The 15,828-nt window shown below is 39.5% G+C and overlaps 1 protein-coding gene across 4 annotated transcripts in view; it reads left to right on the top strand.

Moving 5' to 3' along the window:
• LOC144791749 (disintegrin and metalloproteinase domain-containing protein 28-like) overlaps positions 1-15,828 on the top strand; it is a 3,662,699-nt gene that overhangs the window by 3,325,555 nt on the left and 321,316 nt on the right. For all 4 annotated transcript variants that reach the window (XM_078666520.1, XM_078666519.1, XM_078666518.1 and 1 more), the window contains one exon: positions 14,581-14,659. In XM_078666520.1, the coding sequence (XP_078522646.1) occupies positions 14,581-14,659 (79 nt within the window). The remainder of the gene's footprint in view (positions 1-14,580; positions 14,660-15,828) is intronic.

Below are 15,828 nucleotides of genomic sequence, written 5' to 3'. Positions count from 1 at the left end.
ACCAGCACAATTGCATCTGGCACTCTGTCCTCTGCTTTTCCCGAAGACTTGTTCACATCACTTCATTTGAAAAATGTTGTACATCTAGCTTGGTTTTTGTGAGATGGGGATCAAAGCGTGATAGCCTTTCTTTTATAGTCCCGATTTGAAAAGAAACTAGGCTATGTTCTTATATCGAAGGTTTTAATTACTCATACTCTTTGGCTACATATGATATATGCATTAGGGTTTCCAAGTACATTAAAGTTGCAGTGGCTATTAGGAAGCGGTATTAGTGATTGTAGCTGAACTTGAACAGTTTAATTCTTTAAACTACAACCTAAGTTTTGATGGGTTTTTTTTATGGGGAAGGGTTGCACTTTGTCAGGGCATTAAGTGCCTGGCAAAGCAGATTCATCAAAAGATTGAATTTTAAGGATTGTAGTTTGTTTTTCCTCCATTTCTTTTTAAATGATTGAATTGTATGAATTACCTCTCACACTGCTATGTAAATAGGTCATTGGAATCATTATCTGTAATTTTGATTTTATGAGCATTTATGGTTTTCTTTTGAAACCAAATACAGTTATTGTGAGTTGACTTGATAGCCTACCTTGACCTACCCCCGTTCAACCATTTGATCTGCTATAAAGGTAAAAACAAGGCATTTAATACCATCCACCAATGAGTGCATTGGTTTGTTCAAAATGCCATCCTTTCAGCAATGCCCTAGCTGAAAACATGCCAGGTGCCGTACTGATTATTGTATGTTCAGTGAGGACAATGAGGTAATAAGAATGTTAAAGTTGTAGGTGGCCTGATGCATAAAATACAAGCATAGCCATATAAATTGTGAGAGGGAGAGGAGTTGGCCTAACGGCTAGGGCGCTCGACCTCGGACCTGGGGATCTGGGTTCGAGTATCGGTAACGACGACAAAAACCTCCTGTGATTCTGGGCAAATCACTTACAGGCACATGCATCAACGATAATTGCATTCGCAAACGGTGTGAATCGCATTTTTCGGCCGTTTGCGAATGCAATTATCAAAATTGGGATGCATCAAGTATTTCGCAATTTTAGGAATCGCAATCATGTTGCGATTTCTAAAATTGCGATTGCATTTAAGGAATCGCAATTTCATATTTCTTAAATGCAATGAGTGATCATTTTTAATTTGCGAATTGTCAATTTGGAGGTGGTAAATTAGCACGAGGTTGAACCTCATGCTAATTTACCGAAAACCTTCAAACATGCACAAAAATGCATGTTTGAAAGTTGCATTTTACACACACACATGTCCTTGGGACATGTGTGTGTGTAAATTGCACTTAAGTTTAATTTCAGGGGTGCAGGGAGGCGTTCTTTGGACCCCCGCCCGCACCCTTGAAATTGCATTTTCAATTTGCGATTCGCAAATTCAAAATCGCAAATTGTAAATGCCTTCCCATTGATTCCTATGGGCCTCTTGGCCCATAGGAATCAATGGGAAGGGTTTTCCTTAATTGCGATTCGCAATTTGTGAATCGCAATTAAGGAAAAATAAGAAATCACCCAAAAAAATGTGATTTTTTAATGCATACCAATTTGCGATTTCTTAATTGCGATTCCTTAATTTTCGCAATTAAGAAATCGCAAATGGGCACTTTGATGCATGTGGCCGTTAATCTTCCCGTGCCTAAAAATGAATGCGTGTCCTCATGTAACGTAACTGGTGCTATGTAAAGCGCTCTGATACCTGATTCAGTTCGGGTCTAGTTCGCGCTATATAAAACTCTGCAAAAAAAAACTGTAGCCAACTGTCACACGTGTCACACTGTCACACGTGTGGTCCAATGGGGTTTGGGGGTACTTTCTCCAAGATTTACCCAATCTGAAGTGGTTTGAGGGTCCCAGAGAATTTGGAATGTAATGCATCACTTTCCCCCTCACCTGGTGCCTTCAGTCAAAAGAGGCAACTGTGATAATAGGCCCATAGTTTTGGTGGCTGGAATACCGGGAAATGTACAGATATGCCCAGTGATGCGGTGTTGGTGATACTCCCTCAAGTGCTAGGGTTTTGCATTATATTGTAGCCTTATGTTGTTACTTTGAGAACTTCAGAAATGTCCCCACAATGCTGATGTTTCTGAGCAGAATAAAAGGGGATTTTTTGAGGCATTCATAGTCATGACTTTATTGCTGCATTAAGGGGACTGGCATAACTTTCACAGTATTAAGTTGACTGATGTTGAGGTTTTTCTTTATCAAAAATACAATGTTTTTATTGTCTTTATCTCTTTCAAAGTACTTGGTGAAAAAGGTTCCTTGGAAGATTTCCCAAAGTATTTGAAGTACATCATAGTAGAATTTTGATAAATTAAGCTATTTTATCAAAAGACAAAAATGTATTATGTGCCTCTGTCGTGGGTCCTCTCTCACCCAAGTGTACACTATGGGATGCTCCTTTCCTTCTCTCAAGAGGACATTAAAATCAGCTATTTGGACTGCCCACAACTAGGGCACACTACGGGATGTTCCTCAGATTTCCCAATAAAGAACTTACCAAAGTCTGGCCCAGTCACCCTAGGGCTCCCTAGAGAGCAACTTCCCAAATGTGCCTGGCACAGCAGAATGCTCTTGGCAATGCAATGAATGTTTTGTGCATGCTTAAACTTGACCATTTCCTTATGATTTATGATAGATAGAGGGGCTCTATCGAAGCAACAACCATTACTGTGGGGGCACTTCATTTCGCCTTAACTCACCTGACAACTGATGACATCACCTGTTGGTCTCCCCCGCCGCCGCTGCTCCTGACATCCGCGCGGCCGCTGAGAGGGAGAGACTACGGGCATCAGGACTCCCTGCGCCCTGACGCGGTGCATACGCACACTTCCGTGCCCGGAGCCGCTCAAAAGGCAGGCTCAGCTCCCATGTCGCGGGACGCGTTCGGGCGTCTTAGGCCGTCAGTGGCCGGAGGAGGCTGGGTAGGGCCCCCCCTCTGACATCTGCCCCGAGGAAAGGTACTGTGTCACTTTACTTGCTTCCCGACAATCTAACATACCTCTATTGGCACATTCCAGTCCCACTATAGATCAAGGAGTCCTTATTAATAATTCATTTCCGATTATTATACAAACCACTCAATTCACCACTGCCCAGCCGACACTAGAGAGAGTGGCTGACATTTCAGTAAGCGTAGAGAGGCCTTTAAATGTAAGGGCAGCTTCTAAAACTATTGATAATATATCCTTGCTCTCATGTAATATTGCAAGCATTGGCCATAAACTATTGTCTCCGGATTGGTGTAGATTTATTGATCAGTATGACATTTGCCTTTTCCAGGAGTCATGGTCAGTGGTCCCCGTTTTTCGTGTGGGAATTCCTAATTTTTATATCCCTGCAATAAAAAAACCCAAAGGTTGTCCTGCAGGTGTTCTGGTGGTATGGGTTTGTCAGAGCCTGCGATGCAAAGTTCAGCGTATTTGGGCCCCAGATAACGATATCTTGATGGTTAAGCTTGGTTGGAGCCATGATTGCTCTGTGGCCATTTTTAACGTTTATGCTAGAGGGCTAATTGGCGGGCATAGTTCTGAGATAATATCCTCTCTTGACTCACAGTTATATGCTTTACCGGACCAAATTCTTCCTATTGTGGCCGGGGATTTTAACACCACTTTTGAACCACTTGGCCAAGAAGATCAGGAGCTATCTGCAGAACAGGATTCCAGATGGGGTATTCCCAAACTTGAGATACCAGTTCTAAAAAGATGGCCAGCAGCTGCAATTCAATTAAAAGCTATGTGCCTGGAAAGAGGAGTTAGAGCTGCAAATGGGCGAACCCCTTCTGACCAGCTGGGAGCTAATACTTTTGATAATGGACGTAATAGTAGCCGTATAGACTACTTGTTGGTTGATATAAGACTTTGGTATAGTCTAGTGGATATGGTCGTTAAGCCCCGATTGGAAAGTGACCATAACCCTCTTTGTTCTACATTTTTAATCCAAAAGGGGATAGAGGTGAGCCACCTAGGGGAGGTGTATCAACACTTGACATTGTCGCCTCTAACGATATGCGCCATGTCAGATGGAACAAATTTATTGAAAATCCAGCCAAATTGGCTGCCCTTAAAGAAGAGGTTGTGAGTCAACTGGCCAATTTAAATACTCAAATCAATGGTTCGGATTTTCCTCAAATTATGATAGAGCTCCATATCCGACTCTTCTCTAGCTTAAAGATCTACTTTTTAAACAAGTTAAAAGCGGGTAATCAGGGTGTAATAACCAATGTGGCTAGGTGGTATAACAAGGCCTGTAGATTAGCCCGCCGTAAACTGAGTGTAGAATTAAGATCTAAGAACCATGTTAGAGTAAGAGAGGCAAGGGACTCCTCAAGGCTTACTCAGAGGGCGGCAAAAAGGAAATGGGATCAAGATAGGTGGCAGGATTTCAAACGTGCCTGTGAAGCTAAAGATTCCAAACAATTTTGGAATATCAATAAATGGGATAGGGGAGGAAGTGCAGAGCCTCCTCAAAACAATGTTGCTAAGCCCCAGTATGCCTGCAACCCATCTGAGGAAGACTACTCTCTACCCCCCTATATCTTTTATCAAGGCCAGGTGTTTTCCATCGAAGATGTCAGCTTGGCACTAGATTGTGTGACGAGTGGCAGAGCCCCAGGTATGGATGGTATCCTTGCAGATGTTTTTCTAAGCGATAGATTGACCTGGTGCCAGTACTTCGTACTATTGGCTAATTCAGTGGCTAAGGGAGCACCAATTCCTCCCTCATGGAAGGGAGCAGAAATAATTCCTGTTTTTTAAAAAGGGATACAAATCCCTCCCCAGCAACTATAGGCCCATTAGCCTAATAGATTCTGCACAAAAGGTAATGGGCCAACTAGTTCAGAATAAAGTCCAGTTGTGGGTAGAGAAATTTAATATATTATCCCCATATCAAGCTGGCTTTCGCCCCTGCACCAGCTCTATTAATCAAATTTTTCACCTCATTACAATCTATTGGAGGAATGTGGTTTTGACTAAAGGGACACATTATGCGGTATTTGTTGACCTGAAATCGGCCTTCGATTTGGTCCCTCGTTGTAAACTCTGGAGAGTCCCCGGGGAATTGGGGATGGCATCTGAGTTATTGATGCTTCTTGTCCACAACTTTGCAAGGAGTATATGGGGGACACAGGGTGAGGTTACCGATTCAATTTCCAGTCGAACGTGGTGTTCGACAGGGATGTGTGTTGGCACCCACCCTGTTTTCTTCATACATCAACCGGAAAGTGGATCATCTCTGTAGATCCCCCACTGACGCCCCGTGCTTGCTGGGGTTCGTGTACCTGTCCTCATGTTCGCGGATGACACTCTGATCATCTCCAGGACCCCGAGTGGTCTACAGAAGGCTGTTAACGCATTTGTGGAATTTTGCCTTTCTCGTGGGCTTGAGGTCAACACTGCAAAAACAAAGTTTATGTCATTCAACCAGCATAAACCCATTAAAGGCAGAATCCACTTGAAGAATACCCCCTTAGAGCAGGTGGATGCTTTTGGATCACTGAAAGAATATCGACTACCACAATATCGAGTACCCAAAATATCGAGGAGAAAATATCTACTACAAAAATATCGAGTTTGTATGTACAAACAGGTAAGTACAAAAATATCGACTACAAAATATCGTTTACAAAAATATCGTTGTAAAAAATATCGACTTTACTAAAACAATGTTTAATTACATTAATATAAAAATTTAATTACTAAAATATAATTAACAATACTTAAAATAACTTTTAATAATTAAATATTTAATGAAAGTAAAAAAAAAATATTTTTTTAATCATATTTCTTAAAACATATATATATATAGTAACAAAATTTAATTAAATAATAGGCAATATTGTATATGTACCCCAAAAACCCAAAACTGACCCTGAACCCTAAAAATACCCCTTTACCCAAAAACTAAAAACTGACCCTGAACCCTAAAAATACCCCTTTACCCAAAAACTAAAAACTGACCCTGAACCTTAAAAATACCCCTTTACCCAAAAACTAAAAACTGACCCTGAACCCTAAAAATACCCCTTTACCCAAAAACTGAAAACTGACCCTGAACCCTAAAAATACCCCTTTACCCAAAAACTGAAAACTGACCCTGAACCCTAAAAATACCCCTTTACCCAAAAACTGAAAACTGACCCTGAACCCTAAAAATACCCCTTTACCCAAAAACTGAAAACTGACCCTGAACCCTAAAAATACCCCTTTACCCAAAAACTAAAAATTGACCCTGAACCCTAAAAATACCCCTTTACCCAAAAACTGAAAACTGACCCTGAACCCTAAAAATACCCCTTTACCCAAAAACTGAAAACTGACCCTGAACCCTAAAAATACCCCTTTACCCAAAAACTGAAAACTTACCCTGAACCCTAAAAATACCCCTTTACCCAAAAACTGAAAACTGACCCTGAACCCTAAAAATACCCCTTTACCCAAAAACTGAAAACTGACCCTGAACCCTAAAAATACCCCTTTACCCAAAAACTAAAAACTGACCCTGAACCCTAAAAATACCCCTTTCATTTAACATAATTACCAATTAATCAATTAAATACAATTAATTACCAATTACATTTTAATTAATTAACAAATATTTTTTAATTAACAATTAATTAAATATTACTACCAATTATTAAATTAACATATTTAATTAATTATAATTAAATTACTTCCCACCCTATTCCCCTATAAACCCACAACCCGCTAGAGAAAATACATTATTTTAATTGACATAATTAGCAATTAATCAATGAAATAAAATTAATTACCAATTAAATTTTAAATAATTAACATGTATTATTTAATTACCAATTAATTAATTATTACTACCAATTAATAAATTTACATATTTAATTAATTATAATTAAATTACTTCCCACCCTATTCCCCTATAAACCCACAACCCGCTACAGAATTAAATTACACAATAATTAAAAAAATAATTAAAAATAATTATAAAATAAATTGACACTTTTCACACATATTATAACATAAACACACTATAAATAATTAAATATTATTTAAAAAACTATATTTTTTACTATCTAGATTATATACTTGGATATTTTCACTGTCTATATTATTTACAGTCGATATTACTTCACTTACCTTAAAAACGATATTTTGGCTGTCGATATTCTGTCTAGTCGATATTTTCTCCAAACGATATTTAAAACTCGATATTCTGTCCAGACGATATTTTGGAGTCGATATTATGTCTGTGCACCGATGCTTTTACCTACTTAGGCATCATGGTTCAGAAGAACATGGGTTGGAAAAGTCACATAGATATGACCATTTTAAAATACCACCAGCTTGTAGGTATATTATCCTCCAAATATAAATCCTCTTTCACTAAACCAATCACTCCAGTTCTGGAAATATATAACATCAAAGTGATAAGCTCGGCCTCTATGAAGCCGTTGTCATGTCTGGCATCTCTTCTATGCCTGCCTAGTTATCCTATAGAATGTTATCATTCATGTGATGTCATGGAATGCTAGGACTGGACTCTAAGAGTCAGTTGATAACTGGGCTGAGCAAGTAACATACTGCTCCTGGTGGGGTTTCCTTCCTCCTTAACTTATACTTGTAACTTAATCTTGAAATAAATACCTTAACCTTTCCACTTCGTCTGAGTCCTGCTTCCTACACCAACACTACAAAATGGCGACGATTCTGGTGAACTTCAACTTACTACTCCAAGGACTTCTGAGATTAAAGCAACTTCAAGGTATTGAACTTCTTTTTCTTCAAACTACTTATTCTTAAGCATATTGGCACCCTCCAAACCCCACCAGTGACCACTCTAACAGTCGCCCATATGCTTAAAGTGCCAATCTCCGCTTAAATCCTACTTCAGTTTACACTTTTAATTCTGGTTCAAATCTTCATACTGTAACTTTCCTGCGAGTTGGAAAATTCTACTTTACTACCTTTTCCTGTATTCCTGCTCGTGTTTGAACCAAAGCTGTGTGAAAACTGAAGCTGCAAGTGTTACTGAACACAGCAAAAAGATGTTAAAGCGAAAATGAGATGTGCCTCATACCAACTGCCACACTGAGTCAGTTTGCTTCTCATGCAGTTACCGTCAAGATGAAAAACCTCTTTCTTTAATTATTCCACTTAACTTACTGGCATAACGTTCTTATACTAAAATTAAATGCCATTTAATTTCAATTCGGAACATAAATAAACTTTGAAACTAATACAGTTTGAAAATGTATTTCCAAAAGCGGCAAAATTGAACTTCAAGGACCGCAGGAGTAAATTACTTGTGTCCTAATTACATGCGAGGGGAAGGAAAAGTGAATGAATGACCTTCAACTTTAACCTACTCTGTTTGGTGGAGAAGAGACTTTTCCGTTTATTTCCGCAGCAGCGTTTCAGGCGTTTATGTATTTTTACAACCAGAGGAGGCCCCTACAATTGTTTCTGCAGCAAAGTGTTTGTGTGTTTTCACAACCGCTATGGCACGGCACATTGCGCTGACTCTTAACTTATTTTTATTCAATTTCTACAACTTTAATAATGCCCTACCTCTCGGCTGTTTAACCGCCTTGCCAAGGCACGCTTTGAAATACATTTTATTTCTGCTTTTAAGTAATTACAACAGCGATAGGCACGCTTTGAAATACATTTTATTTCTGCTTTTAAGTAATTACAACAGCGATAGGCACGCTTTGAAATACATTTTATTTCTGCTTTTCAGTAATAACAACAACGATAGGCACGTTTTGAAATACATTTGGTTCCTGCTTTTAAGCATTTACAACAGCGATAAGCAAGCCTTGTTTGTTTTTTCAAAATGCTTTCCTACATTTTCATCAGAGTGATAAGCACGCTTAATTTTACAGTTGTTTATTTCACCACTGTTTTTCTACAGCGATGGGCATGTTTTTCATTATTGTTACCTATAACAGTTTCATGTTATTTATTCATAATGATAGGCACATTTTCCACTGTTCCCCTCTGTGCCTATATTTCAATTTTTAGCTTAAAGGTCTTCAGTTTGCTCAAATACATCACTTTGGTTTTGTGATGTAATCCCATATCTCTTTTATATGAGTGGATGTTCTTATGCAACCTTATTTAAACCTCATGATGTGATTTCCATATCTCTTTTAGGTGAGTGGATATTCTTGAGTAACTTTTGCAGTTTAGGTAATGTTTAAAATATTCTACTTAAGCTTCATGATGTGATTTCCATATCTCTTTTAGGTGAGTGGATGTTCTTTAGTAACTTTTGCAGTTTAAGTAATGTTTAAAAAAAAAATTACTGCTTATTCTTCATGATGTAATTTCCAATTCTCTTCTGCGTGAATGGATGTTCATGAATAACAATTGGTAGTTGAGTACTGCTTATACTATGTGATGTAATTTCCATTTCTCTTTTATGTGAGTGGATGTTCATGAGTAGTAATTTTCGTGTTTCATACCTTGTTACTGACATCAATATGTGCACGGAGTTTCTTCCTGTAATTTTTTTTCAAAAGTTCTGTAGCACTTTTCATGTTTCATACTTTATGTTACTGACATCAGTATATTCATGGAGCTTCTCCTTGTTATTCTTTCCTAAAGTCCTGTATGAATTTTCTTCAGCAGTTCTAAATGATTTTTTTAAATGTTCTGCCAGTTTCTATTTTACCTTGCGCAAGGGTTTCTTTCTAGAAATGTCTGTCTAGAATGTACTGGCAATTGTTTTTTTTCTCTCTTTCTAATTGTTCTTATTCCTGTTCCTTCCTCCTTAACTTATACTTGTAACTTAATCTTGAAATAAATACCTTAACCTTTCCACTTCGTCTGAGTCCTGCTTCCTACACCAACACTACAGCCGTGTTATGGGGATTTAATCAATTGAATCATCTTTTAAAAGCTGAAAATAAATTTCTACGTGACTTAATCGGTGTCCCCCAAAGTACTCCAATGGCCCCGCTTTTACTAAATCTAGGCAGGAAAAATGTGATGGATATGGCAAGGCTATGCCCACTATTGTATTGGAGGCGAATCTGGACCACCCCCGAAGTTATTCATTATACCCAGCGTTTGAAGGACGTGATTCTTGTAGATCGCTTTCATAAAATACATTGGCTAAATGAACTAAGATCTCTTTTGGTAAAGCTGGATTTAAAATCATTGTCGGACCAACCAGGTACTGCAGTTTTTCCCACAAAAAAATAATTGAAACAAAAATATTGGGAAATGGTCCTGATGTCATCCTACTTGACCGGTATGAATACTAACCTGACAGGCCGATTTTTAGATCATAAATCCTGTCCGTCTTGTGAAGCATACTGGGATATAAATGAGAGGCCTTTTGATCGAAAATTGTATTTTCAATTTAGGATAGGAACCTTACCAATCAAAGCTTTTACTTATAAATGGGCTCCTTCTTCAAATGAAAAATGTCATAACAGTTCAGCCATGGTGGAGACCACATCCCATCTATTTTTTGCATGTCCTTTATATGCAGCTCCATGTCGTAAAGGGTTGAGACCTATCTGCTCCTCCCTGGGCACTCGGAGGTGTACCGATGCTTCAAGGATTTTAGGATCTCATTGTTCTCCCCATATAGCTATTGCATTAGCCACATTTTTAAGTTGGGCTTGGATCATCCGCACACGCACTTTATTATTAATTGTTGCTAGCTAGTTATAAGGTCTCATTGTATCCAAGAATTATTTTTACTCAGGAATTAATTTTAATATATCATAAATTAATTTTATCAGTTCTTTTTATAGGACAGTAACTAAATGGAATTTAATACCTTTTTAACTATGTGTATTGTATATGTATTATTTATCGTGTATTGTGATAGTTGTTAGTATTGTATGTGCTTTTATGACTTACTGTCGAATAAAGCTTTTTTTTTAATTGAATTGAATTGATAGACCACATCTATCTATCTTGTTTTCTTGTATTGTAGAGTCTCTCTATGTTACCACTGGACACTTGTTATCAGCAGGCAAGCTTCAGTTGTCCCTGTCTTCAGCTTACCATAAGGGTCCAAGATAGATGTTAAATAGCACTCTCCTGATGGATACTTCTACCTGCAGATTTCTCATCTTTTGAATAGATTCCCCTCGAAATATCCAATGAGGAAGTGGGCATGAAGGATTGCTTAAACCACAAAATCGTGGGATCGAAGTCTGCAGAGTGTCCTTACCTCTGCACCTCCAAATACAAACAGATTCTCATGGCAAAATTCACCTGACCATAGACTAAAGAAATTCTGAGATCAATCGTTTCCTTACTAGTAACCCTTACTATGACAAGGGTACAACTAGACATCCTAGTCACTTTATCTGCCCTTGACTTGATTCAACGGGTATGTCCTGTTATGCACCCTACTGCTTTCCTTTGCACAAGATGTTATGTATACATGATTCACCTGCATTTATTTGTTTGTATAATTAGACGTATTTAATGTAAAGTGTTCTAATATCCGCAAGGGTCTTGTTCGCACTCTATAAAACTTTCAAAATTAAAAGCAAGACAATAATTAAACAGTAGTGTTTTACAAAGGTGTCAAGGAAACATAAAGTCACAGCATTGCAGTTGTGCCATGGGAATGTTTCTTGCCAGAGCTGAAGTTGAAGTCTTTGCCCTGGTGGAATGAGATCTGATGCCCTCTAACGGTTCTTGGTGGACCAAGGCATAACACATCTTAATGAACAAGAATATCTACCTGGACAGCATCTCCTTTTGGATGGATTTCCCCTTCATCTTGACAGTATAGCCGAGGAAAGTTCATCAAGTGGTAAATCTTTGATACAGTCAATATAAAAATTGACCACTCTATTAGGGTTCAGCCTGAGGAGCCTCTCCTCCTCCTTCGTGGGCTGCAGAGGCAAGAAGAAGGTAAGTAAGACAATGGAATAGCTCAAGTGTAGGAGTGTTATGACCTTTGGCAAGAAAGCAGTTCTGGTTCAAAGGACCAGCTTGTCAGGAAAAAAAATTACAGGGAGGCTTGATGCCCAGCACTTGCAACTCACTGACACATCCAAGCAAAGTAATAGCAATCAAAAAATCTGTTAAGTAAGCAGTAACAACTGACAACTGTGTAAGGGTTGAAAGGTAGAAGGCATTCAAAATATAAGGACCAAATTCATATTGTATTGAGGCATTGTGAATGTGGAAGGGGAAACATATTTGTTAGATCCTCAGAATCCTCATAACTATAGGGATGGATGTTCTGGGAGACAAAAAAAAGCATGACCACACTGATAAGCACACCTTTACCCTACCCACTACACAACCCTGCTGAGCTAACAACAGGGAGATCTGGGAGATAATGGATGAATGGGCCTTGAGAGGTTCTGCTGAATTGCCTAAACAATGCTAAACAAAATTACTTCATCTCCCAGAGTATACCATTAAGGCATGAAGATGTAGGCTCTGGGGGTTGGAATGCAGACCCATCCCCTCCAATTAAGAGAGGCGGTCTACCCTGTGAGGGAGACCAAGTAGAGGACACAGAGAAAGGTGTTGAGCATCAACTGGATTGATCTCACTTCTAACAGATTGATTTGCAACATCTGCTCCTCTGGAAACCAAAGGCCTCTGATCTCCAGTTCCTCTAAATATACTCCTTACTATAGAGTGGAATCGTCCATTACCACTGTGGTCACTCCTGGTGGAGGCTGGAAGGACACCCCTTGAACTAGGTTCTCCTCCATGCTCCCCCGCATTAAATTCGCCACAGCATCCCCAAGATCACTATGGAGTGTGAGAGATGTCTGTCATTGTGGAACCTCTGCCTGTGGGTACTACTGGAAAGGCTCATGTATCAGAAGGATGCGGAAAACTGGCAGACCTAGCAGGCATAATACCATTAAGAATGTAATGTCTGCTTCTTTGGAGACTTAATATATTTTATCCTCTGAGGAGGGGAGAGGCCGGGTTTAATATAGAGTCCACGACTGCTGCTATGAACAAGATGCACCAAGAGGGATCCAGGTGACACTTTGGCAAGTTGACAAAAAAGCCCAGGTGGTACATCAGTGATGTTTTTGACTGCAGGTGACACAACACCATCTCTGGAGGCTTGGCCTCGAGGAGCCAGTCATCCAAATGCAGAAACACTGGAATATTTTATCATCTGAGAAGGGTGGTGACTACTTCCATCTCTTTTGTGGAGACTTGTGAAGCAGATGTGATGCAGAATGGGAGGACTGCACACTAGTAATGCACCATCAATAGTAGGTACTTCCTTTGCAACCATAGAATTGGTATGTGAAAATACACATTTACAAATCGACAAACATTATTCAGTCTCCCATTTCCAGTGATAGCAACAAATGAGCCGGGTACAGCATCTTGAACACATTTTCCTTACTCAGGAACCGTTGAAGACCCTGAGGTTGGGATTGGTTGAAGACTGTCCTTCTTTGGGACCAGGAGGTACCAGGCATATCACCTCTGGCCCGTTCCTTCTCTGGCACCAATTCCACTGAGAGTAAGATATCTGCCTCCTTCTGAAGAATGGGTAGGTGGTCTGCAGAAGGAAGGAAGAGGGGGATGAGGGAGATGTCCAGAAAAATCATTACTGATGGTGAGTAACTTTTTCTTGTTGAGTCTTTTATTCCTATATGCGCCTGCCTTTATCCCAGTGAGCCCATGGGGTACTCGTGTATAACCTCCATGTATTCACAGTAGGTTATTTAGCCAGTGTGCCTGCAACAAGTGAAAAACCATGTGTCCTTCTAACCCTGTTTAAGAGGGGAGTCTCGAGAAATTTACTCTGGCCATATATAATCAAGTGTACTTTGGTATATCACTCTTCACCATTAACAGGTTGTCCCTAAAAGGCTACTAAAAAAAGCTACCTCTGTCCTCTACTTGTAGGTTGTTACTCATAGTTGGTAATGAAGGATCTCTTGAGATCATCATCATAGTTGACTTTATGCAGCCGGTGCCTGCAGATTCACAATCATCTTTAACCAAGAAAAATGCATAAATGGTATTATCTTATATCATGATTGTGTGCAATCAACATAAGCAGTAAAATGACATGACATCATCTATCACAGTGGTCTGTATTTCTTCTCAGGCCTGTCAGTTCTTCTCATCACCCCCTGGGGATCTGATACATCTTTGTCTTATTACATGCCTAGGCACAGTGACCTTCGACAAGATAGGAGCAGGCACAATGTCAAAACACTTCCCACATGAGCCACCCTGCAAACACTCTCAGAACTATGCACCGCTCCACGGTGCTGCTTGCTACCCATCTATTAGTGCGATTCTGTGCCTTGTCAGAGCTAAAAAGTGCTATATACAGTGGCGTAACAAAAGCCCCTGAAGCCCCTGCATTGAGGGAAGGCCCTGGGCTCCGGGGGCGCCACCTGGCACTGGCAGGCCCCTTGTCTGAGAGCTTTGGACTAAGTCCAGAGCATGGCAGGCGGGGCTGCATGTACTTTGCAGGGGGCCAGTGAAGTTCCTTTGCACCACTGCCTATATAGTTACAACTAGAGTACAAGAATAGCAAGAAAAATCTTGGTGTTTGAGGATGTGTAAAATATTTATAAATTTTCACATTTTCTTATTAGGTGTGCGACCATGAATTGAAGTGTCATTGCGAGGTAGGCTGGAGTCCACCCACCTGTGACAGAATTTTTTTAGAAAGAAGTGAGTACAAACCAATTCAACATTTTATGACTTTTTACTATGCCATTCACATCTTATGTCTATGATATTGTTTGAGGGGACATTTATCAAACCATTTGTTTTTGTCTAACTTCTAACAATAATGATGATTACCGTACCAGCTTAATAATGAACTTCTGCTATTTCTAAACACTATAAATAACCAGTGTTGCTGTTACAGAATGTAATAGTTTTACTAAGGCTGTCATTAGAAGTGGCCTGTTAATTATGCAGTCCTATTAATATCAGTGACCAGGTCCATTAATTGCAGTTACTGGATCCAACAGAATTATATGTGAATAGGGAAACCCACAAATAATTGTTATTCCACCTGGAGGTTTCACCTAATGCAACTTGACTAAATCTTGAGATTGAATTCTGTGGAAAAGCACCTGGTAATCCCAATACCTTCACGTTATTCTCCAAACACAATTAATTTCAATTAGTTATCTGCGTCCCTCCCACGAGTTATTGGCGTACCAGTTAACAGTAATATTGGGTCACAAACATTTTGGGGATTACTCTGGGCCATTAATAATGACGGGTTAAGACTAGATTTCGGAAATGCCATACGAATATACCTCTACCAAGCACCCCACTCAAAGCAGTGCTACACTTTGTTGCTTGACCACTCCGCTAGCAAATTCAAACATATGATTTTCATGTTTCAAGATCCTCCCTGGCTCTTCATCTTGGGCAGTATGCAGTTCAGTGAAATCCCCAAGGATTGCCACAAAGCTATCCACAACAAAGCTCCTCTAATTCTAGGAGTGCTACTTACCATCTCCAGAGACTCCAGGGATCTCAGACATAATAAAATACTTCTCTAGCTTGCTACATCTAGATGCTTCACAGCAAATATGTTTTCCAGCGATGGTGCAGCAACTACTGTGTGGAACTCCCTGCCCTCCTTTTCTTTCAGGGCTCAGAACATTGACCTTTATCAATACCTTCTAGTAGAAGAATCAGCAAAAAACGTATTGTCACGTGGCCCATAGGGACATTGTCTTCTTTACTAAGTTAGCAGTAGCATGTTGCAGCTTGCCTGCTGCTTTGCCCATATTACTACATGGATTTATTTTTTGCAATATTTTCTATGGCTACTTTCACATGAGAACTCATTGCTGTGTTCTCTCTCTGCATCTACCTGG

The sequence above is a fragment of the Lissotriton helveticus genome, chromosome 11 (genome assembly GCF_964261635.1).
Source record: "Lissotriton helveticus chromosome 11, aLisHel1.1, whole genome shotgun sequence".
Taxonomy (NCBI): domain Eukaryota; kingdom Metazoa; phylum Chordata; class Amphibia; order Caudata; family Salamandridae; genus Lissotriton; species Lissotriton helveticus.
Note: the sequence above shows the minus strand (reverse complement) of the source record. Positions and strands in the feature narration are given on the sequence as shown.